This window comes from Carcharodon carcharias, chromosome 2 (genome assembly GCF_017639515.1).
Source record: "Carcharodon carcharias isolate sCarCar2 chromosome 2, sCarCar2.pri, whole genome shotgun sequence".
NCBI lineage: Eukaryota > Metazoa > Chordata > Chondrichthyes > Lamniformes > Lamnidae > Carcharodon > Carcharodon carcharias.
Genome location: NC_054468.1, coordinates 139625532 through 139651937, shown reverse-complemented (window position 1 = coordinate 139651937; position 26406 = coordinate 139625532). Strand labels below are relative to the sequence as shown.

The following is a 26406-nucleotide window of genomic DNA, read 5'->3' as shown; positions in this document are numbered from 1 at the left end:
GACTCACTGCTGGACTCATCATATGCATCCGCAGCCACTCTGTCAACATCTTCTTCAACCACAGCCCCTTTCCAGCGCAAGATTGTGGAGAGTGCAGCATGCGACCACTATCAGTGACACACGATCTGGAGGATATTGCAGTGCGCCCCTTGAACAGTCCAGGCATCGGAAGCACATTTTCAGAGGACTGATGGCTGTCTCCACCACAGCCCTTGTGGAGGCGTGGCTCCTGTTATACCACTGCTCAGCTTCTGTTCTTGGATGGTGGAGGGGCATCATGAGCCACCTTCTGAGGGGATAGATCTTGTCACCCAGCAACCATCCATCAAGCCGAGCCGGAACACTGAAGAGCCCCAGCACCTGGGAGTGTCAGAGGATGTAGGCGTCGTGGGAGCTGCCTGGGTACCTTGCACAGGCTTGTAGGATCTGCATCCTGTGATCACACAGAGCGTCTGTAACCTGCTTGACACAAGTGTGGACAGCTGATTGGAAGACACCGCAAAGATCACCCACCGACCCCTGGAAGAAGCCAGAGGCACAGACGTTGAGGGCAGCTGTGACCTTTAGAGCCACTGGCATGGGGTGTCCACCCACACAGTTAGCGGAGATCTCAGGCCCAATCATCTGACAGACATAGTTGACTATCTCCCTTGAGAAATGGAGCCTCCTTCAGCACTGCACCTCAGACATATTGAAGTAGCTGCTTCGCCACATGTATACCCTGGCAGTAGGATAGTGGCACCTTCTGCGACCCCTCCTGCCTTGGGTTACCTCTTGGCCCCTTGTGCCTGCGCCTTTCCTCCCAAAGGTGGCTCCCCTGGAGGCTGGATGTGCACTCCTGGCCTCCTCCCCCTTCTAGCCCTCCCTTCCTCCTCAGAGGAGGTGCCTCCAATGGAGAATTCAGCTCCCATTTCCAGGCTAAAGGTGGGCTTCCTGAAAGCTGCAGGCCCCAAAATGATTCTTCACTGTAGAGTGCTCACCTGAAGGTTGTGAGTCCAGTCCAAGCAGCTGGTATGTGTTTTGAAGCATTTCAGCTCACACAGGCAAGTATCAGTTACTTTCCAAATTAAATATTTGACAGAGCACACTTGCAACCCCACTGAGCCCTCTTATCCTGCCTGTGGATGAGGTTTATACAAATGTGTCCTACCCGTCTGCTTGTTGCACCCGTGCGCCAACCTGAAGATCGCACGGGCCCCAAAAAATCACCGTCAATTGGTGCCTCAAGGGCCTTAAGTGGCTCGTTTATTAATGGCAGGCGTGCATCAGATATCATCGTGCGTCCGCCCAACGAAATATCATGATGGCGCGCAGTGACGTCAGTACACTCACACGCCACTGCGCGTCATTTTATGAGTTGGTGTGCGCTGGCCCCTGCACGCCAACGGGGACATTCTGCCCAATATTTCAGCATCACAAATTGTCTTTGTATTCCATACTCTGCAGAATATTACCCAATCAGTGCAGTTTTTCAGTTTTACCTAAATCATTTTCCTTGCAACGTGCACTGTCTAGGCCAGGTAGGCTGAAGCTTGCTCTTCCCAGGCCTTCTTGCTACCAGTCATTGTTCAAAATCTTGAATTAACAACATCAAGGTATCAGGAGCTATTCCTACTCATTCTTTCCAAGACAATGAAACTTGAATTCCTTCCCTCTTGTATTCCCTTCCTCCTGTCATTTATTAAAACCACAGATTGACGTCAGCTAATCACAACTTCTTGATTTATATATTTTTTTTCTCCTACTTTTTTCTCAAATCTGACATGTTTTGCACTATGAATTTTGACCCTTTATCTAAGTTTATCAATTAAAAACACAGTTTGAATGGTCTAAGCTATGGTAAGTTCCTAATCTATTGTAACTTCCTCCAGCCCCACAACCCTCCAAGATCTCTCTGCTCCTCTAATTCTGGCCTCTTGCACATCTCCAAAATTATTTGCACCACCATTGGCATTATTTCAGCTGCCCAGTTCCTGGGCTCTGGAATTACCTCCCTAAATCTCTCCACCCCGTTCCTCGATCTCTTATTTTAAGACACTCCTTAAAATCCAGCTCTTTGATTAAGCTTTGGGTCATCTGTTCTAACATCTTCTTACATGGGTCAGTGTCAAATTTTGGTTCATAATACTCATGCAAAGTGCCTTGGGCCATTTTACTGTATTAAAAATGCTATATAAATGCAAGCTGTTGTTGTTGTTGGTGCTTCAGATTTACTTTGTCAGGACACTGAAGTTGAAATGTGTGATTACCTTTCAAGGCAAATCATTCAGAAGAAGGAGAATTAAGGGTTGGTACCAGTGAGTTTTTAGTGTGAATGAGATGTACTCTGTTTATAAATCTCATGATTCACATTGGGGAGCTGCAGAAAGGAAGGCAACAAAATTGTTATAGATAAACAAGGTCATCAGGTTTTTCCTGACTCTTCTGAAAAAATTTACAATCTACTCATGACTGCATTTAGCTGTTTATAACTGATTCCAGGGTTTTAGCTTCCGCTACTCTCCTGACATCCATTCCACATGTTAAAGAAAGAAAGACTTGCATTTATATAGTGCTTTTCACAACCACTGGACGTCTCAAAGTGCTTTACAGCCAGTGAAGTACTTTCTAATGTAGGGATGTTGATCATGTTTTGAGCAAAGAGGAATTACGTCTATCCTAACTTTGATTTTCACCAGTTTAAAGCTGCACTCTCACGTCCACTTACAATTTAAGGTAAAATTCTAGATTACCTCCCGCCATTCACTATCTGATATGCCTTTAGATTCCATCCCAGTCATCCTCTTTTAATCACATTTCTCCCCTCTTTCTTCACAACTTAGTTGTCTGATGCTAGGGATCAGTGTTGTGGTTTTTCTCTGTGAAGTTTCCAGGGTTTGAATATTTCCTTTTTGTTTCCATGATTCAAACTGGACACAGTGCTCAGATTCCAGTCATAGGAACAGGAGTAAGCCAATCAGCCCCTTGAATCTATTGTGCCTCAACTCCATTTACCTGCCTTGGGCCCATATCCTCTGATCCTTTACCTAACACACATCTATTGATCTCCCTCTTGAAAATGTCAATTGATCCAGTGCCAACAATCTCATGGGGGAGAGAGTTCCATATTTTCACTACCCTTTAAGAAAAAAAATGCTTTCTGATTTCATCCTGAGTGGTCTAGCCATATATTTGCCAGCTTTTTGGATTCCTCCACCCAAGGAAATAGTTTCTCTGTAAAAGGTACTTTGCTTATGATGCCCAGTCACAACAGAGCAGTAATTGACAAGGCAAATAAAATCTAAGTTGGAGGAAGTCATGCTTAAAGCCTTTCTGAGGTCAGGTTGCATAAACATGGTCTTATATTCCCTTGAGTTTTAGATGATTGAGTGGTGATCTAACTGAGTTGCTTAAAATGATAGGTGGATGCACATGAACCCATGGCATCGACAAGGCAAACAGGGACAAGAGACAGCAGTTCCAAAATGCAGCATTCCCTCAGTACTGCACTGATGTATCAGTGTAGATTAGACACTCAGGTCTCTGGAGTGGGGCTTGAATCTACAACTTTCTCACTCAAGAGCAAGACTGCTACGGCTGAGCCAAAGCTGATAACCTTTTGAGTTGCTGAATTATTATTAATATCAATTAGAAATAGCAACAATTCTTAAAACAGACCTCTCAGCACTTCCTCCACCCTTAGATTTTTCTAATATTGCCATTGCTTTTGAACATTCAGACAATTTCTTATATATTCCCACAATTTACACTGAATCCAAAGTTTCTGTGATGAACCTTGTCAAAGGATGTTTCAAATCTAACTTGTAGGGCTTTTCACCATCCAGTTGTGTTGCTCAGGCTGACCTTTTTCCTTCCAAATTTGTGGCTAATCTATTCCATTATTGGTATTAATGTGAAGTTGATGATTTTTAAATTGGCTTTTATTTATTCTTTCATGAAATCTGAGTGTCGCTGGCAAAGTTGCCCATCCATGATTGCCCTTGAGAAGGTGGTGGTGAGCCGCCCACTTGAACCACTACAGTCAATTTGCTGTAGGCACATCCAATGTGCAGTTTGGAAAGGAGTTCCAGGATTTTGACCCAGCAACAGTTAAAGAAATGGCAATAGAGTTCTGAGTTGGCAAACGGAGTGCAGCTGACTAACTGATTAAAGACTCCGGCCTGAACTTTACCTTTGGTGGGTGCACGAGAGAAGCGGGCCCAAGAGCGGCTGGGAAATGGACCGTTGACTGAGATCAGCCCCTGACCGTGATTTCACACTGGCTGGCCAATTAACAGCCAGCCAGTGTGAAAAGCATGTTGAAAAGCTCAGTGCTGCCAGGCTGTGGGCAAGAAGAGGGCAGGCAATGATGTCATGGTAGATGTGGGTGAGCGCTGCGAGAGAGCTCCCTGAAGACAGACACCTATATTAGGGAATTGCAGACATTCAAGTGATAAAATAAAGGTTTAAAAAACTGCATTAAAAAATGTCCATGTATCACAATCATGCACCTGAAAATATATCTCATAAAAATGCTGTCCACAGGTATTTATGTTTATTTTAATTTTATTTCATAACAGAGATTTCATCGTGCCCATGGATAATGTTTGATGAAAAACGTAAAGGTCGCCTGGCCGATTCTCCCTCCTGCCAACCATAAGGTTGGACAGGCCATGAAAAATCATAGACAATTGCACCGTTAGTGGGCTTAATTGTCCTCTTCAATTGTCAGCGGGTGTGCTTCTGACTTTTGTGCGCACCTGCTGAGCGAAATATCATGCAAGTGTGCGATGACATCGAAACGCTCGTCTGACGTCACCTCACGTGATTTTACACTCGATCAGGTTGGGTGCATGCTTGCCCGTGGGATATAAAATTTTGCCCTTGGAGTTTGGTGAGAGGGGAGTTTTAAGTGTTAATTTTGTTCTTAAATTTTGCTCTTAAAATATAATCTAGTCTGTTATAAGCAGTAACTGGAAATAAGCAGGCTAATTTCTTTCTTTCTTGCAGTTTAGACAGGGTAAACTCACTCTCAGCTGTAGGAGCTGAGTGGTTAATTAGCTAACTGGTTGAATCTGATTACTGTAGCCCTGGTTACTGTAGTCTTCTGATTTGATCAATAGCCAGGGCCAGGGGGGTGTGACTGTGAGTGAGGCAGCTAAGGGAACCCAGAGGGCAGGAGTGCAGGGAGTGTGGTTCTCCCAGCTGGTTTGGATGAGAGTGGGGGCTGCAGGATGGATAAACAAACTGACCATGGCACCATGGTACAGGAAGCCATCCAAGTGAGGGGAGCAAAAGGAATGTAGTGGTAGTAGCTGACAGTATAGTAAGGGGGATTGACACTGTTCTCTGTAGCAAAGAGTGAGAGTCCATATGGCTTTTGTGCCTGTCCAGTGTTTAAGACATCTGCTCATGGCTGGAGCAGAACTTGCAGTGGGAGGGATAGAATCCAATGGTTGTGGTCCATGTAGGTACCAATGACATAGGATAAGGAAGGAGGCTCTGCACAGTCAGTATGAAGAGCTAAGCACTTAATTAAGAAGCAGAACTTCAAAGGTAATAATTTACAGATTATTACCTGAGCCACATGCAAATTGGCATAAAATAAGATAAGAGAAATGAATGCCTGGCTCAAAGACTGGTATGGGAGAAGCGGGTTCTGGTTTGTGGGGCACTGGCTCCAGTATTGGGGAAAGTGGGAACTGTACCATTGGGACGGTCTACACCTGAACCATGCTTGGGCTGGTGTCCACACGACATGCCTAATTAGGGGAATAGACAGGGTTTTAAATTGAATAGTGGGGGCAAGGGGTCACATTTTGGAAGATGTAGTAAACCAAAGAGTAGAGACAAGGCAAGAGAGGCAGGGATTAATATGGGAAATGATAAACAGACCATGACAGGAAGGGACAGAGAGTAAAAATCTAAGAGTAAAACAGCAGATAATGCTGGGTGCTACAAAAATAATTAAAGGACAAAATGAAAGGCTCTGTAACTAAACACACATAGCATTTGAAACAAAACAGATGAACCGATAGCACAAATAGAAATAAATAAAAACGACCAGATAGCCATTACAGAGACCTGAGCGCAAATAGAAACAAATAAATACGACCTGAAAGTCATTACAGGGATTACAGGGACATGGCTATAGGATGACATAGATTGGGACCTGAATATTAAAGAGTATGTGACATTTAGGAAGGACAGGAAGTTAGGAAAAGTTGGAGGCATGGCTCTATTACTTAATGATGTATGAGCACATTAGAGAGGAATGAACTAAGTTCAGGAAACCAAGATGTAGAAGCGGTTTGGGTTGAGATGGGGAATGATAAAGGCAAGAAGTCACTTGTGGGGGTGCTGTACAGGCCCCCTAATTGTAACTACACGGTAGGACAGAGTATAAAAGAAAAGATAATGTGATCTTGCCAGAAAGGTACAACAATAATTCTGGGGGATGTTAATCTACATTTAGACTTGAAAAATCAGATGGGCAAAGGTAGCCTAGATGAGGTGTTCATAGAATATTTTTGGGGTAGTTTCTTAGAACAGCATGTTCTGGAGCCAACCAGAGAGCAGGCTACACTAGATCTGGTATTGAGCAACAAAACAGGATTAAATGATAACCTCATAGTGAAAGCACCGCTAGGTAGCAGAGATCATAATATGACTGGATTTTACATTCATTTTGAGGGAGAAACGAACGCTCCAAGACTAGTATTTTAAACTTAATTAAGGGCAATTATGAGAGCATGGAAGTGGAACTAGCTAAAGTGAACTGGCAAATGAGGTTGAGGGCAGGTCAATAGAGGCTCAGTGGTAGACATTTAAAGGGCTATTTCAGAATACACAGAATAGATACATTCCAAAGAGAAAGAAAAATTCCAAGGGAAGGGCCCACCATCCGTGGTTAACTAAAAAAGTTAAAAACAGTATCAAACTTAAAGAAAAAACATCTAATTACGCAAAGACAAATGGCAGGTCAGGAGATTGGAAAGAATATAAAGAACAGCAAAGAATGACAGAAAGGTTAATAAGGAAGGGAAAATTAGAGTATGAAAGATATCTAGCTAGTAATATAAAGACGGATAGTAAGAGTTTCTAAAGATATTTAAATAAGAAAAGAGTTAACAAAGTGAGCATTGGCCCTATAGAGAGTGCATCTGGGGAATTGATAATGAAAAGTAGGGAGATGGTGGATGAATTAAACAGGTACTTTGCTTCGGTCTTCACTATAGAGGACACAAGTAACATCCCAGAAATAACTGTAAATCAGGAAATGGAAGGGAGAGAGGAACGAGGGAAAATTACAATCACCAGAGAAATGGTATTGAGCAAACTGTTGGGGCTGCAGGCTGACAAATCCCCAGATCCAGATGGACTTCGCCTTTATGTCTTGAAAGAAGTGGCTAGTGGGATAGTTGATGCATTAGTTTTAATTTTCCAAAATTCTCTAGCTTCAGGGAATGTTCCATTAGATTGGAAAATAGCAAATATAACTCCTTCATTCAAAAAGGGAGGGAGACAGAAAGCAATATCCTATGGGCCTGTTAGTCTGACATCTGTCATAGGGAAAATGTTAGAAGCTATTATTAAAGATGTCATAGCAGGGCACTTAGAAAAATTCAAAGCAATCACGCAGAGTCAATATGATTTTGAAAAGGGAAACCAAGTTTAACCAATTTATTGGAGCTCTTTGAAGGAGTCACGTGTATTGTGGATAAAGTGGAGCCGGTGGATGTACTGTACTTAGATTTCCAGAAGGCATTTGATAAAGTGCTACATCAAAGGTTATTGCAGAAAATAAAAGCTCATGGTGTAGGGGTAACATATTGGCATGGATAGAAGATTGGCTAGTTAACAGGAAGCAGAGAGTTAGCAAAAATGGGTCTTTTTCTGGTTGGCAAGATGTGATGAGTGGAGTGCCAAAGGGATCAGTGCTGGGGCCTCAACTTTTTACAATTTATATAAATAACTTGGATGAAAGGACTGAAGGAATGGTTGCTAAATTTGCTGATGACACAAAGCTAGATAGGAAAGTAAATTGTGAAGAGGGCATAAGGAGGCTACAAAGTGATCTAGATAGGTTAAGTGTGTGGGCAAAGATCTGGCAAATGGAGTATAATGTGGGCAAATGTGAAATCCTTTATTTTGGCTGAAAGAATAAAAAAAGAAACTTATTATCTAAATGGCAAGAGATTGCAGAGCTCTGAGATTCAGAGGAATCAGGGGTGTTCTAGTGCATGAATCACAGAAGGTTAGTGTGCAGGTACAGCAAGTAATTTGGAAAGCTAATAGAATGATATCATTTATTGTGAGGGGAATTGATTGCAAAAGTACGGAGATTATGCTTCAGTTGTACAGGGCATTTGTGAGACCACATCTAGAGTATTGTGTACAGCGCTGGTCTCCTTATTTAAAGAAAGATGTAAATGGTTTAGAAGCAGTCAGAGAAGGTTTACTCGGCTAATACCAGGAATGGGTGGGTTGTCTTATGAGGAAAGGCTGGACACGTTAGGCTTGTATCCACTGGAATTTAGAACTGTAAGAGGTGACTTAATTGAAGCCTTGGGGTCTTGACAGGGTGTATGTAGAGAGGATGTTTCCTCTTGTGGGAGAATCTAGAACTAGGGGTCACTGTTTAAAAATAAGGGGTTGCTCATTTAAGACAGAAATGAGGAGAATTTTTTTTTCTCAGTGTTGTAAATCTTTGGCACTCTCGTCCTCAAAAGGTGGTGGAAGTAGAGTCTTTGAATATTTTTAAGGCAGAGCTAAATAGATTCTTGATTAACAAGGGGGCGAAAGGTTATCAGGGGCAAAAGTTATCAGGGGTAGGCAGGAATGTGGGGTTGAGGATACATTCAGATCAGCCATGATATCGAATGGCGGAGCAGACTCGAGAGGCCGAGTAGCCCACTCCTGCTCCTAGTTCGGATGTTTGTATGTAGTAAGGATGGTGTATGGTTTGGAGGGGAACCTGGAGCTGGTAGTGTTCCTGGGCATCTGCTGTGCTTGTCCTTCTTGGAGGTGGATGTAGTAGGTTTGAAAGGTGCTGTTGAAGGAGCCTTGATGAGTAGCTGCAGTGCCTTTTGTATATGGTGCACACTGCTGCGACTATCCATCAGTTGTGGAGGGAGTGAATGGTGTTCCAATGAAGCTTTGTCCTGGATGTTGTCAAGCTTCTTGAGCAGCAAGTGTTCGGTACCATTCATGACACATCAGATATTGAAGCAGTCAATACACCAGACCTTATGATGGAGGGAAGATCATTGATGAAGCAGCTGTAGATAGTTAGTCCTAGGATGCTACCCTGAAGAACTCCTGTGGGAATGTCATGGGATGTTGTTGGAGCTGCACTCATCCAAGTAAATGGGGAGTATTCCATCACATTCCTGGTTTGTGCCTTGTAGATGGTGGACAGGCTTTGTGGAGACAAAAGGTGAGAAACTTGACATAGAAATCCCTACCTCTGGTGTGCTCTTCTAGCCATAATATTTATGTGACTGGTCCAGTTCAGTTTCTGTTCGATGGTAACCCACAGGATATTGATGGTGGGAGATTCAGTGGTGGTAATGCTGTTGAATCTCAAGGGGAGATGGTTAGATTCTCTCTTGTTGGAGATGATCATGCCTGGCACTTGTGTGGTATAAATGATGCTTGTCATTTATCAGCCCAAGCCTGAATGTCCCCAGGTCTTTCTGCATATGGAAACAGACTACTTCAAAGCTGGGGTGTTGTGAATGCAATCATCAATGAACATCCCCACACCTGACCTTATGATGGAGGGAAGATCATTGATGAAGCAGCTGAAGATGGTTGGGTCTAGGACACAAGCCTGAGGGCCTCCTGCAGTGATGTCCTGAGGCTGAGATGATTGGCCTCCAACAACTACAGCCATCTTCCTTTGTGCTAGATATGACCCCAACCAGTGAAGAGTTTTCCCCCTGATTCCCATTGACTTCAATTTTGCTAGGGCTCCTTGATGTCATACTTGGTCAAATGCTGCTTTGATGTCAAGGGTAGTCTCTCTCAGCTCACTTTTTGAATGCAGCTCTTTCATCCATGTTTGCATCAAGAACCTACTGAGGTCAGGAGCTGAGTGGCTCTGGTGAAACCCGATTCAGCCTCAGTGAGCAGGCGATTGTTGCATAAGTTGCTTGATAGCATTGGCGTCAACAAGTTCCATCAATTTACTGATGATCAAGAGTAGACCAATGGGGCAGTAAGTGGCCAGATTGGATTTGCAGACAGGACATACCTGGATGATTTTTCACATTGCTGGGTGAATGCCAGTGTTGTAGCTGTACTGGAGTAGCTTGGCCCAGGGTGTGGCTAGTTCTGGAGCACAAGTCTTCAGTACTATTGTCGGGATATTTTTAGGGCCCACAGCCTTTGCTATATCCAGTGCCTTCAGCCATTTCTTGTTATCATATGGAGTGAATCAAACTGGCTGAAGACTGGCACCTGTGATGTTGGGGGCCACAGGAGGAGGCTGAGGTAGCTCATCCACGGTATTTCTGGCTGAAGCTGGGTGAAGTTTGACTGATGTGCTGGGCTCTCACATTACTGAGGATGGGGATATTTATGGAGCCTCCTGCTCCAGTTAGCTGTTCTGTTGTCCACCACCATCCACGAATGAATGTGACAGGGCTGCAGAGCTTTGATCCGATCCAGTGGTGGTAGGATTGCTTAACTCTGTATATTACATGCTGTGTCTGCTGTTTAGCATGTGTGTAGTCCTGTGTTGTAGCCTCACCAGGTTGACACCTCTTGTTTAGGTTTGTCTTTTGCCTGGTGTTGCTCCCATCATGTTCTCTTGCAATCCTCATTGAACCGGGTTGATCCCTTGGCTTTTGATGGTAATGGTAGAGTGAGGGTTATGCCGGGCTATCAAGTTACAGATTGTGGTTGAGCACAATTCTGTTGCTGCTGATGGCCTACAGTGCTTCATGGATGCCCTGTTTTGAGCTGCTAGATTTGTTCTGAATCTATCCCATTTAACACAGTGGGTAGTGCCACAGGACATGATGGACACTGTCCTCAGTGTGAAGAAGGGACTTCAATATGTCATTCAGGACTCAGCCAGCTCAGTCAGTTGTGGTGCTACCAGACTACTCTTGGTGATAGGCATTGAATTCCCCCACCTAGAGGACATTCTGCATTCTTGCCACCCTTGGTGCTTCTTCAAAATGGTTTTCAACATGGAAGAGTACTGACTTATCAGCTGAGGGAGGGCATTAGGTGGTAATTGCAGGAGGTTTTTTTGCCTGTGTTTGACCTGATGTCATGAGATTCCATGGGGTTCAGAATCAATGTTGATTTCTAGGTCCATTTTGTTTACTTTTTGACGGTGGATACTATTTTAGTTTGATCCGAGACTAGCAGGACTTTTTAGCATTCATTGACATACTATCGCTTCAAAGATTTCATCCCTTATCTCTTCTAGTACCATAATTGAAATATATTTTTGATATTTGACAGTTTCAGGCTCTTTTAGCCTGTCTAGAATCTACATGGTACCTATATCTACTTGGTTTCTCACTAGTTATGGAATGCACATTGCTTTCTCAATGAACACCAGCTGAAGCAATCATTTAGGATATTAATCATTTTATCACAAAAGCAATAGACTGTAGACATTGGAAATCTGAAATATAAACAGAAAATGCGAGAAATACTCAGCAATTCAGGCAACATCTGTGAAGAGAAACAGAGTTAACAGGTTAATGATCTTCCACTAGAACTATTTTATATTCCATCTCAGTTTTGGGCCATTATCATCTTTTAGGGATATCATCTGCTCTCTTACCATTATAGGATCAAAGCATTTTTAATGCTTTGCCGTACCTACAGAATGCTAATTTCTGTGTTCCTCTTAGAGTCTCTAATTATCCTTTTAACCTGTCTCTGAATTATTTTACAATCATCCCAATTCCTTTCAGCCTGCTGTTCTTTGAATTTTTAAAGATTCCCCCTCTTTATTTCACTTCTAATTTTCTTTAGATCTAATTAGAGGCAGGTCTTTCAGACCAAACTTATCCTTCATCTTGCGGATTGACCTATATGCCTTTGGAAATATTTGAATCATTCGCCACTAAAATATTGTTAAACAATTTCTCCTTCCCCCAGTCTACTTGCTTTAAGCTCTTCTCTCTATGTTTCCCTTTTTTAAAAAATATGTATCTGATTTAGTATTGTTGAATTCCAAAACATGTCAAACATCATCATTTTCCCTGCTTTCATTCACCCACCCCTGCTCGGTATTCTACTGTAACAATTCACACCTTGTTTGGCCCAGTCTTTTGTTTTTTAACTTGATCCATTATCAATCACTTTTATCTTGCACCATCATTCATTTTGTCATTTAATCACTCCTGCTATCCACCCAATGACAGACCTAACCCCCTTGTATATTTCCTGCCCCTCCCCACTTTCCCTAATTTGCTTAAAAACATTTTTAACATCTTTCAGTTCCATAAAGCTAATGTTTCTTTCTCCACAGATGTTGCCTGACCTGCTGAGTTTCCAGCATTTTTCATTTTTATATCCTCATTCTGTGACCACTATCACTCAAGGGTACCACAACTTACATTCTGTGGATGTTATCTAGTAAATGGTCATTACTGAGTGAAGATGTGCACTGCATCTCATGGCTTCACCAGTGCTTTTGGTTATATAACAGTTAGCATTGGGGAATTTTCCCAAGTTATCCCAATCTCCTATCAGTAACTTCATAAGACACCCTGAACAAAATGGGTACATGGTCGTTTTTAGTCATTTTCACTGCTTCTCCAGGAGTTCCCTCCTGGGGATGTATCTTCAAAATTCAAGTTGGGCTCTTAGCCACGTGGTGATTCCCAATTTCTATTTAGTTTATCAAAGTTCCCTAACAAAATAACCTTCCTGTTTTCACGTATACTCAGTGGACTAAAAATTAGCTTGGAAGCAAAGAGAAATATATTGGTGTAAATGGAGCTGATAGGAAATGAAATACATTCTGAAGAGGAAAAGAAAGAATTAGAGTATGCATAAATAGGTTTCTGTTTGATTGGTAGGAAGTGACGAATGGAGTCCTGCAGGGGTCTGTGCTGGGGCCTCAACTTTTTACAATTTATATCAATGACTTAGATGAGGGGAGCGAAGGCCTGGTAGCTAAATTTGCAGATGAAGCAAAGATGGTTAGGAAAGTATTTTGTGAAGAAAACATAAGGAGTATGCAGACGGATATGGATAAGTTGAATGAGTGGGCAAAAATCTGGCAGATGGAGTATAATGTGGGAAAATGTGAAATTGTTCACTTCGGCAGGAAGAATAAAAAAGTAAAGTATTACTTAAACGAAGATTGACTGTAGAATTCCGAGGTGCAGAGAGATCTAGGTGTTCTCATGCATGAGTCACAAAAAGTTAGTATGGAGGTACAGCATGTAATCAAGAAGGCTAATGGAATGCTATCCTTTATTGTGAGAGGAATTGAACATAAAAGTAGGAATGTTGTGCTTCAGTTATACAGGGCATTGGTGAGGCCGCATCTCAAATACTGTTTGCAGTTTTGGTCTCCTTATTTAAGGCAGGATGTTAATGCATTGGAAGCAGTTCAGAGGAGGTTTACTAGATTGATACCTGGAATGAGTGGGTTGTCTTGTGAGGATAGGTTGGGCAGGCTCGGCTTGTTTCCACTGGAGTTTAGAAATGTGAGGGCTGACCTGATTGAAGTATATAAGATGCTGAATGGTCTTAACAAGGTAGATGTGGAAAGAATATCTCCTCTTGTAGATGAGTCCAGAACTACGGGGGACTGTTTTAAAAATAGGGGTTGCCCTTATAGGACAGAGATGAGGAGAATTTAATTCTCTCAGAGGGTTGTGCTACTTTGGAATTCTCTGCCTCAGAAGGCAGTGGTGATGAAGTCACTGAATATTTTTAAAGCAGAGGTAGATGGATACTTGTTAGGAAATGGAATCAAAAGTTGTCGGGGGTAGATGGGAATGTGGAACTCGAAACACAAACAGATCAGCCATGATCTTATTGAATGGTGGAGCAGGCTCGAGGGGCTGAATGGCCTACTTCTGCTCCAATTTAATATGTTCATAGGAGTGCTGGTAAATGAATAGAGGGTGTGGTGTCTGGGAAACACTGCAAAGGCCCTTGAGACTCATGAGTTTATGCCACTATTAAAAAAAATCCTCCCTTGTGTGTGGTACACCATGTCCTTTGCTGATATAAATATTTATGCTCTCCAAGCTCCATCTATTTTCCTTTTGCACAAATTCCAGAAGATGCCTGAGGCAAATGACAACTACCACTAAATCAATTCATCATCCTTTACTGTGGCGACTGTGAAGGAAAATACAATTAAAAATGATTTTTTTAATATATTGCATTTTTAATATCACAAAATTGCTCAGTCATGAATTTTAGATTCCCCCCTCAATAAATCTAGATTACTGATGTCACAAACTGTTACTATTCTATGTATCAATGCATCAAGGGCTTAGAACACCTTATCAATTGCTACTGCTGTAGGCAAAAAAGTAACCCAGAATTAAACCCCCATATGAAACTGAAACACCAAGTAATTAACAAACATTCAGGAATGACTTCAACACAGTCATCTGATCTTGGGGTTCAGATGATTAAAGATCACCCAATACTTGGTTTGCTGTATGTCACATTCTTTGAACATCCTGATTAAACTGTAACCACTTTCAGTTTTTCATGATTTTTTATATACCAGAACATAGTGACAAGTAAGCTAGAATACGCACTGTCCTCATTATAACAGGGACATTGGGAGTCAAACATCTTATAATAACATGAATGTCCCATCACACAGCACAGAAGTATTCGAAGCCGAGGAATAGCAGCCTTCTAACAGAATTCTTATATAAGTGGAAACCTTATAATGATTCAGAGGAGAAGAATCCTATAATTGCTATGCCATGATGGACCTATAATAAGAGTCAACCAACAACTTGCTTTGACTGTAAGATTTAGTATACAGTCATATTCTAACAAGAATCAAAATGGACCCAAACAAAAATTATGATGGGAAACTATTAAATGAATATTGAAATTCCTTAAGGAAGAGAGACCATCATGCAATCTGTATTAAAGAAGACCCATGGGGCATAATTCACATTCCACCAATTGGCTAACAAGATGACACATGAGTGCAATGTTGCCATCAGTTATGATCATCACAACAAGTTGAATGTAAGTTGCAGGTATTCGTGACATACTTTGTTTCTATTGCACATTAATAAATTACTCACAACTGGAACTGAAAAAAATTGTGAAAATAGTGCACAATAGAGATGAATTAACCAATACCCCATTACCAAAAAGGAAGCATGTTCATAGTCATTGCAGATCAGAGAATCAGCACTGTCGTACTCTAATGCTATCTCCAACCCACATTCCCCATGAATACAGCTCTTGAGTGTAAGATTAGTGATTTTAACCTATTACTTTATTTTTTTGGTTCTAGTTACAACTGGATGATGTATGAGTGATAATGGATCGCTTGCTGTGAAATGTGTGTTTAGATTTACATTGAATTACATTAAATAGCACTTAAAGTTTAGAAACAGGCCATTCAGCCCAACAAGTTGATACCAGTGTGTTGGTTCCATGTGAGCCTCCTCCCGCCTTAATTCATCTCACCCTAACAACATCTATACATATCTATTCCTTTCTATCTTGCGTACTTATGTAGTTTCTATTTACTTACTTCAATGACTCCATGTGGTAGTAAGTTTCACACCCTACTTGCTGCCTAGGTAAATACGTTTCTTCTGAATTCATTACTGGATTTATTTTTGACAATCTTATATTTATAGTCCCTAGTTTGGACTCACCCATAAGTGGAAACATCAGAAATAAAAACAAAAAAACTGCGGACGCTGGAAATCCAAAACAAAAACAGAAACAGAAATATCTGGAAAAACTCAGCAGGTCTAGCAGCATCGGCAGAGAAGAGCATAGTTGACGTTTCGAGCCCTCATGACCCTTCAACAGAACTAAGTAAAAATCGGAAAGGGGTGAAATATAAGCTGGTTTAAGAGGGGTGGAGGGAAGGAGGGGGGGGCGTTGTTGGGACAAGCAGCCAGTGATAGGAGGAGATAACCATCAGGTTGGATTTAGTGGAGCCTGCCGGAGCAGGCATGTTAACAGAATTGGATGGGAGATTTGGATGGGAGTACCCTCATCAGACTCCTGATGACGGGAAAACTGTCCTCAATTAAGCTGGGGGCAAGAAGGATCTGATGTGGAAATCCCAACCATGATGGGTAGGCAAATAGGATCATTAATGAGCTACATAAGGCCAATTATCACTGAACCCACCAGGATTTTGTGGTGGCTTAGGGATTAAACAGAGCTTGCATGGCTCTCCTGTGGCTTCCAAAGGCCACCCAGTGAACCCTGTTGAGTTTGCCTGCAGCCTTGTAGGGAGTGTCTCTCATTGACAGGCACTCTTTGCCTGATTGACAGACCCAGGATTGGGAAGGGGGAGGCCGCTGAAAGCTGGGTTGCCTCCAACCCCTCTGTCCTTGCTCTCTAATGATCCCTTCCCTGTGACACCCCTCCCACCCTCACTCACCTATGTCCTGGGATCCAGCATTGATTCTGGGGCTGGGCCTGAGTGCATTACCGGGCCACAGCTCCTGGTGGCACGGCTGGCAATGGAAAGGTGTCAGGGATGGGAGTTCTGCCCCACTGTGGGCTTGATTGCATTGAAAGTCCAACACTGGCCAGTTAAGTGCCTGACAGGCACTTAATTGTGTTGGGCCGCCCATTGGAAATGACACAAGGCTCCTGCCAGTTCTTCAAATGGTTGGGGTGGGGCAGCAGTAGAAGGGAGGATGTGGAGGAGAGGGCGCATCTCTGGAACAAAATCCGGCCCATCTCCTCTATATCTAGCCATCAAATGCCTTCATAATTTTAAAGATCTCAATCAGGTCACCTCTCAGCTTTCCCTATTCTAGAGAAAACAGCCTTACTTGTTCAGTCCTTCCTGATAGTTATAACCTCTGTGTTCTGCTACCGTACTTGTAAATCTTCTCCAGTGCCTCTAGATCCTTTTAGCAATATGGAGAGCAGAGCTAAGAATTTTTGTACTGTGAATGCTTTCTTCAATGGAATTTAAAGGTAATTTAGTTCTAGTAATTAAACTGCGATATTTTCATCCGGGTTTGGTAATGTGTTTGGGTCCACAAATGGCCACACTTAGAAATTTTTGGAGGAAATCCAATTTTCTTCCGCTTTCCTAACCCTGTGCCATTTTCCTCTGGCTTTTTTGAAGGTTGGGAATGCTGAGTCTGCAAAACAAACACCCGCCCCAGCTGAGGTTGGTTTCCCCATTTTAAATGTGGAACAAAAAAATGTGGGGCTTTTATATAGTTCTAAAAATCGGATTTCCCCTAACAGACTATTTTCATCTGGCGGTACGGGATTTTGGAAGCCCATTAAAAGAACGTTGGGTTTGAGAGAGTTCATGAGGAAAATGAAAACCTTGCTAAGGAGTCTGGAACGTTCTGAAAGACAAGCATAAAATGTTTTCACACCTTCAAATGTTACCTATATTGCTGTATTGCTGTATATTTAATGCAATGATCCATTTTAGGTAAATTGACCCTTACATTGACCAGCTTTGTGTATTTTTTCACCTGTATTACATTGCTTTTCCAATGGAGAAAGCACCCTTGTGCAGTGAAAAATGTTACAAAGTGTCCTGTCAGCCTTTACTGATATCTTATCTACTGTGATTCAAATGGGTCTTGGTGATAAAAGAAAACTAGTTTTGACACTTAGAAAAAAATTTACACTTGAAGAAAATCTAACCACCTGCTCCCTTACATTGATTGACAGGCCCTGCACCTGCTGTTTTCCCTTCACAGAAAGTAATCTATTGCTTGGAGAGCCTAGGCCATCATTGATGCTTGGCTGAGTGTCAAATGCTAATGGGTTTCATTGCAGTAGGTGTTCCATTCATCTGAGAATGAATGGCAGTAATAACAAATTGTCCCTGTGATGTGATTTCTGGTTTATTGTTAATTGGATTCAAATATTACGTTTTTTCACATGGCAGAATGCATTTTTTCTCACCATCAATGATATGGAGGTTTTTATTAGATGGTGAGAGGTTTCTTATATTCTCCAAAGTATTTTCCACTGATATTGCATGGAATCTGGGGAATTTACATACTACATACTGGAATAATGGCTTTGGAGGGTGAAAGGGGGGCATGGAGTTATCTGAGGGGGATGGAGGACCCATGGGCATAGAGGTGGCATAGGAAGGTATGAGCAATCTGAGGGGGCATGTCTAGGCAGTTGGGTGTGGGTGGGGGTGAGGCAGCTGAGGAATTAGGCTTACGGGCCTTTTAACACTGGGATACTGTGTTTATAGAACTGAGGCAGGCCTTTCAACCAGCCTGCTCCACACCCACATTCCTCATGCACTCCCGCGTGCTTTGCAAACTGCACTGCAAGCCCGACCCCAGTGTGAAAAGAAAAGAAAGTAATGTGAAGTCACACATGGGCTGAGCGTTCAGTTTGTGAGCCACAATAGTGTACAGAGCGGGTTTTCCCAGGCCCAGGGGAACGTTCGGCCCATGATCTCTATTAAATATGAAATGAAAGAACAGTGCCTCTGGAATTAATCAACACACCCATCGATGTTGATACTGCAATGTCATTTGGCTCAGTAACTCCTGAGTAACTCCTCCAGTGCATTTTTTCCAGGATGTAATAAGCATCTTATGATGAAACAAAAAAATTAGAAATGAACCACGAAAAGCTGTGATGATTAACTGTCTCAACCATTTTCTCTCACCTTATAACAATTAAGTAGAATAAGACAAAAATGTAAAACTTAATACTATAGCACACGTATAAACTATCCAAATGTGACTAGCGTGCAGAGAATGTACAACATTGAAACATGTCATTTTGCCCCACCAGTCATTGCCAGTGTTTATATTCTGCCTCCTCCAACTCTAATTACTTCATTTCACCCAATCAACATAACCCTCTATTCCTTTCTCCCTCATGTGTTTCTAGTTGCCCCTCAAATGCATCTTTGTTATTCGTCTCTGCCACTCCATGTGGAAATGAGTTCCAGTTTCTCACCACTTCACCAAGCAGGGTGTTCATGGCTATCAGAGTTGTGTGATTTTATGTGTGAGCAGATTTAGACTGTGCAGCTCTGAATTATCTGGAATTTATGTCAGGGTGGAAGCTGGCAACAGCAGTATTCAAGCAATGAATTCTGCAGGCAAGGAAGGCGTGGGTAAGGGTTATTGGCAACAATGGGGAAAGAAAGGCATGAACACAAACATCAGCATTTGCAGCTCTGAAGAAGAGTCATACGGACTCGAAATGTTAACTGTATTTTTTATTCTCCCAACATATGCTGTTAGACCTGCTGAGTTTTTCCAGCATTTTCTGTTTTTGTTTAACATTTCCCAAGTTGGGTTGATTTTAACCTTGCCCAACTGGCAGAATGCCTCCATCATATTGCGAATATAATATAATTCCCTATCTATACTGGACAACTCTACTCTTTCATGATGAAGTTGATGCTGGCAGTCAAACGACTAAACTGTACTTTGTGATTTAAGTGTAGAGTATGCAAGGTTTTAAAATTCATATTTCATGTTAAAATTACATTCATTTTTCCAATTTTAGTCAAAGCAATGCTCTCATTTGACAAAAGATAAATCAGTAATTCCAATGTAATTTCAATATAACACTCACCTACACAGGGGAGGGAATATCCAAGTTTTGGGTCATGGATAAATTGCCGGTCATTCAGCCGTGTCACACAGTATAAATGGAAACAATCCAAGCATATAACATGTCGATCCACACAAGGAAATATCAACACTGGATCACTAAGAGCAGGAGAAGAAAAGAAACACAATCATATGATGTTTCTGTTTCAAATTTCTAATTTCTCCCCTTCCTGTCCTGTAGGATCAGTTTCGTGCATGGATTTCATAGGGACTTGTAGCCATCCAGTGCCATATCTAAGTGTCTATTTATCATGAATGAATCTGGGCAGTGAGTGTTGACAGACTAACAGATGGCTGAAGACAGCAAAGCTAATCCTGATCCTGTCAACAGACATATAGGGCAGGTTTCTCCCATCAGCAAGTTGGGGGTAGGGGGGCCCACTTGCCACTCGTAAAATGACGTGGGGATACGTTGGGCGTGTGTCCCGACATCACCCCGTGTCATTTAGATTTTCAGTTCTGAACTGTCAACGGCCTGTTAACGCCATTAAAAAACTAATTAACCTCATTGATGGACCTGGAGCCCAGGCGGGCATCTGAAAAAGCATGAAACTTCATCCATGGGCAGGATGAGGTTTCTTGAGGGTATTTTAATTTTTAAGAAAGGTTTATGGACATGCCCCAACTCATGTGATAGAGGGGACACAGCAGGGAAAAATTTTAAACATGTTTATAAGAAATTTTATATTGGAGCCGATCTCCCTGAGGCAGCACTTTGCCTCAGGGAGATCTGTGCGCTCTTTCGCACACATGCACGAAAGAGTGCACCCCTGGCTGAGAGAATATCCCTCTGCCTGCACAGGGAACTCATAGCGCTTCTTGGCAGTAATCACGCTGGACGGGCCTTAACTGGCCCGCCCACTTAAAATGGCTGTGCCCCCCCAATCAAGGGCGCCAATCGGAAGGCCGCCCACAGGCGCCCACTCCCGCACTTCCCCCCATAGAGGCAGATTTTCAAAGTGGGGTCAGACTTCCAGGGCCCAACCCCATGCTCCAACTATATTTCTCATGCAACACTATATTTAAATGTAAATACCCTGATTGGGCAGGTGGTGAGCTTGGCGCCCCACTAGTGGTATCGAACACCTCCAGGAGGAGGAAGCTGCCTGCTTGCTGCCAGATGGGACCTGCCGCTGTCTTGCCAGAGAGAGAGCAGGCAACTCTTCAGAAGGCCAGCCACATAAAGGCATGAGGCAGAGTGCGAACAGTCAAAACTGAGGTAATGCACAGGTTTTGGTGCAGACCTGATAATTTAAACATCAAAAAAAATTTCCATAAACACCACCATGATCCCAAAAGACAGCTGTGTACTAAAGAGCACCAAAATGTTCTGGTTCACTGAAATCTCTATTGTAATGCAGTCCAGCATCCACCCCCCACTACCCCAGCCCCCCGCCCCCACTGCCCATTAACAAACTCCTAAAGGAGTTTAATGGACCATTAGTTGGAAATGAACAGGTTCCCTATTCCCTCCCCTCCTCCCTCTTTTGAAAATTACAGACCATCCTGTGGTCCAGAGATGACCACAATTTTTAAATCATGCCTGCACTGGGTCCTGACCCTGCCAGCAATAAAAATCCAGCCCATTCTTTCAACTGGGGTTGCAGGATAGGACTCACGAATGGAAACTTTAGATAACTTTTGCCTCCCTCATCCAGTGTGCTGGGGAGTTGTACTTTGGGGCTTGAGATGTCTCAGTTTAGATCAGAGCTTCTACTTGGCGCCCTCTGGTCCTTATATGTTCAAAGCACACTGTGTGCTGCCCTTTCCTACTCAGCAATCAGGAAATGACAATGCTGTTTAAAATAATGCTCACTTTTCTAAGCTTCAGCGAAAATAATAATAATAATAATAATAATAATAATAATAATAATAATAATAACAGCCTTCAAATTAGCTCCTTGCTTAAGCAGGCAATAGTAAAGTTAGTGGATTTTAGGTAAAAGAGGTGCAAGATAACATGATCCTAATAGAGTGGGATATATTGTTTCGGAAGAGAATATCAATATACCGATTATGTAAACCACCCAATTTTTAATGCACCTGTTATTCATCTACTCATGCTTTTGTCAGATCCTAAGAAAATTGGTAATTATGAAAGAAAAGAACTTGCATTTATGTAGTACCCAATCATGACCTCAGGGCATCCAAAGTACTTTACAGCCAATAGATATTCACTGTCACAATGTAGGAAATGTTGGATATTATCAAAGAGTTAGGTCCCACTTTGCAACCAGACCTGAAGCCAAACCACTCCACCAACACTACACTGCTTGCTCCTGTCGTTATCACTGAGGGCATCTACAAGACATCAGCCATGCTTTTGTTACACCAGGCTTGGCTGTTCCAATGTCCTTTTGGTTAGCCCCCCCATCTTCCATCCTCTTTAAGCTTGAGCTTATCCAAACCTCCGCTTGACAGGTTAGACAATGAAAGTTTGTTTACATTAGTTGGGGAATCTAAAACATTGGGGGCACAGTTTCAGGGTAAGGTGGGGAGTGGGGGGTGGGTGGCGTTGGGGGGCTATCATTTAGGACTGAGATGAAGAGAAATCTTTTCACTCAAAAGGTTGTGAATCTTTGGGATTCTCTACCCCATGGGATTATGAATGTTCCATCATTCAAGGCTAAATAGAATGATTCTTGATTTCTCAGAGAATCAAGGGACATGGGGAGCAGGCAGGAAAGTGAAGTCAAAGATCGTGATTGCATTGAATGACAGAGCAAACTGGATGGATTGTATGGTCTATTCCGACTCTTATCTTGTGTTCGTGTGCCTTCATCCTAACTCGCATCAAGTCTTGATCACCCATCAGCTCTGCATATGTTGGCCTACATTGGCTCCAAATTGAGAAGTACCTCAAATTTTAAAATCTCACCCTGTGTTCAAGCCACTCCACAACCTCACTCCTCCCTATCTCTGTAATCTGCTCTGGCTCTGCAGTCCTCTGAGAATTCAAAGTTTCTCCAAGTCTGCCCTCATCTGGATCCCTGATTTCCTTTGCTTCACCACTGGCAGCCATGCCTTCAGCTGTCCAGGCCCTAAGTTCTGGAATCCCCTTTCTAAATCTCCATCTCTTCACTTCTGATTGCTTACATAAGACACTCCTTAAAGCTTAACTCATTGACCAAGCTTTTCCTCACGTGTCCTTATACTATTTTATGTGGCTTAATGTCAAAGTTTGTCTGATAAAGCTCCCATGAAGCACTTTGGGTACATTTTGCTACATTAAAGGCATCGTATAAATGCAATTTTTTGTTGTTATTATAAGCCCACCAGCAAGCTGAACAGAACCAACTATTCTAGCACACGGAGAGGACAGGATCTATAGCAGACATAGATAGCCTCCCAGCTAAAACATAGAAGACAAAAGAAACATCTACTCCATTTTGCTGTACATAGCATAAAAATAGTACAATGGAAACAAGATGCACTAGTACAGATAGAACAAAGGAAAGTCACAGAATTACATTGTCTTAAACACATAAGGCAGGATTTTACCGTTATGAACGGGGAGAGCGGGCCGCTCGCCGACACGTAAAATGATGCGGGATGACGTTGGAACACTTGGTGTCACCCTGCCCCATTTTAATTTTCAGGAAGGTGGGGACGCAGCAAAATCAGCTGCGTGTCCACCGACCTGTCAATGGCTACTTGAGGCCATTGACAGATCAATTAAAGTACTTAGTGGACCTGCCCGTCCAACCTTAAGGTTGGCGGGAAGGCCAGGAACCCTGGCGGGAACTACAAAAAACATGATACCTCATCCACCGGTGGGATGAGGTTTCATGCAAGGTTTTAAAAATTTTAATAAAGTTGTTATGGAAATTATGAACATGTCCCATCTCATGTGACATTGTCACATGAGGGGACATGTAAGGACATTTTTTTTTCTCTATTTTTAATTTGTTGACAGGGGAGGTGATCTCCCTGAGGCAGCACTTAGCCTCAGGGAGATAAGTGCGCTCTTTTGTGAGCATGCGCAAGAGCGCATTCTCGATTTTAGGGGATCCCCCCCACCCGCACAGGGAGTGCATAGTGCTTCCCTGCGGACGTCATGCTGGGCGGGCCTTAATTGGCCCACCTATGTAAAATGGTGCCGCGCCTCCAATCAGGGACGCCGATTGGAAGCGTGCCTGTACGCGCCCGCCCGTCAACGTCCCCCCCAATGGGGGGAAGATTCTGCCCATAATATATCTTCATTATTATTTTCACAGCGTATCATTTAAAACTATATTACCACCGTTTTGTCTCAAAATATTTATTTTCCAGAATTGCACAATTATAAAGATCTTTTGTAAAAACAAAGTGTGAAATGAAATGTAAAAAAAGTCCTTGAGGAAATAACTCCACACCAACCATATTTCTTCAAGCAAATACTGCTGTTTCCATTACTGCTCATCAATCTCTTCCACTTCCTCTTTGTCTTTGTGCTATAAAGTGTTTTTTCTCTTCCTCCACACATATGTACATGCTTTCTTCTTGTGGGCATGTTATGAAGATACGTAACATCATCATTACCCTGGTGTACATGGAATATTGGAACCGTTGATCCTGAAATAAATCTGAGACCAACTGAGAGTGAGGATGGTTCGACAGGTGGGAGTTGTATCATATAGCACAGATATTTCAGAGATAGTGTCAGCACATCTGTCAATGGCTCTTTAATTCAGTTAGTTTATTATCATTTTACATCCAGGTTTCACATCCAGTCCAGGGCAATGAACGTAATGAGGACTCAATTGATGTGATCTCAAAACCGGTATTTTAAGGACCAATTAAAAGATGCAACATGGTAGAATTGGAATTTGAAATAAGGGAATAGGAAGCTCAATGATGGATTTGAGACAGGCAAAGGCTGCATTGTGTTTCAATGTCACCTTCCTTGATGTGCTGTGAAAAGTCACAGAGCGGTAGGGCTGTTCCAGTAATGCAGGTCCTCCCCACCGGTTGGAACCCCACATCACTTTTGATGGGAAGGCTCGATGTGATTAAGTGCCAGTCAAGCACTTAAGTCGCCATCATCTGGCCTCCCATGCAATTAAGGCCCCTGGAGGGTAGAAATCCTGCCCCAGAGAGCTGCTGGCCAATCAGAAGCTGGCAGCCCTCCACTGAGTGGTAATACACTGAAGTCCAGCCCCAGGATTGACGCTGGGTTCCAGAACACAGGTGAGTGAGGGCGGCATGAGACTTGTGGGTAGGGGCTTTCTGGTGACGGGGTTGGGTGCAGAGGAACGGGCGTCAGGGTGGCTTTAAGCAGCTCCCTCCCCTTCCTGATACCAGATCCCTCAATTGGGAAAGGAGGCAAACCCGACAGTATTTCCTGGGCGGCCTTTGGGAGGCATGGGAGAGCCAAGCAAGTTCAGGAGAATCTCTGAGCCACCATTAATTCTGGTGGGCTCAGGGATAATTTAAGTGGCTCATTAATGAGCCTAATTGCATTCCTGCCACCTGCAGGTAGAATGCCCACATTGAGCCCTTCTTGGGGACAGTTTTCCCGATGTTCGAAAATTTGATGTGGGTTCTCTCGTCCCATTGTCCTGCAATGCCCCACAACCATTCCCATTCCAGCGGGCTCCACTAAGTTCAGTCGTAATTCTTCCTAGCAATGGAAGGAAGGAATCTGCTAGTGACACAATGAGTGGCTAGATGTGGCCCAGGAGGTGAGCATCAGGAGTGTAGTGCCAAAATCCTGGATTCAGGGCAGGAAGCTATGGCCCAATCAGAACAGGAAAGGTGAATACAGTTGCACCTTCACCTATATTCTGATATGTGCATCAACTCATCCTCTCACTTTAACTTGTGAAACCTAGTCCATCACATTCCTCATTACACCCACTTACCTTACATGCCCACCCATCCTTCTCCATCTATGCACTTCCTCGGATCTATTCACCCCCCACTACCAGTCACCAAATGTTCTCCATCCACTTGTTGAATGTTACGCTATTATAGTCACTTATGGGTCTGTTCTTTCCCTGGATGCAAGTGAAATGTGCACAAAACACTCATGAGAGGGAGAGAACTGGAGGTGGCCCTCCAAGCAATTGCCAACTCACAAATACAGATGGCGAGGCACTGGAGATGGATGGAGTTTTGGCTTCTCTGGGTGTCAGGGATGGAGATGGGCACCCCCAGCTACCTGTTGACACAATTAAATATTAGGCATCTAGATCACATGACTTGATTTCAAAAGTGAATTCCATATGATCAATAAATTGCAACATCCTCACTTTGCCAGTACTATTTTGTCTTTGATTTCTGACAGAGCCTTCGCTCATGCAATAGTAGTAGGTCATGTTGTGCTGACAATTCCTCAGAAGAGCTAAGTTCTTCTGAAGATGCACTGTCATACGATTCATGCACATCGTTTACCAGCTCAGATACTTGCACTTCATTGGGACCACATAAACAGATAATTGAGCTTCCACCCAATGATTCACACTTCAGAAGCCAGCAAGAGTGGATGGTCCAGAGTCCATGTTGGAAGGCACGGTCCTCTCTAAGCTCTGCTCAGCTGGACACAATGGCTGTAATCCAGGGGGTTGTCTTGAACAGCAGTAGAGAATGTGAACACTGACAGGCTTTCCAAGTACACTGAATTGCAGACAAATGAAGAGGTCCATCTCAA

General features: G+C 42.8%; 1 protein-coding gene across 1 annotated transcript in view; it reads right to left on the bottom strand.

Annotated features, from left to right (window-relative positions):
• prkn (parkin RBR E3 ubiquitin protein ligase) overlaps positions 1-26406 on the bottom strand; it is a 1436618-nt gene that overhangs the window by 479186 nt on the left and 931026 nt on the right. Inside the window, exon 10 of the mRNA XM_041208007.1 lies at positions 19738-19874. Within this exon, the coding sequence (XP_041063941.1) occupies positions 19738-19874 (137 nt within the window). The remainder of the gene's footprint in view (positions 1-19737; positions 19875-26406) is intronic.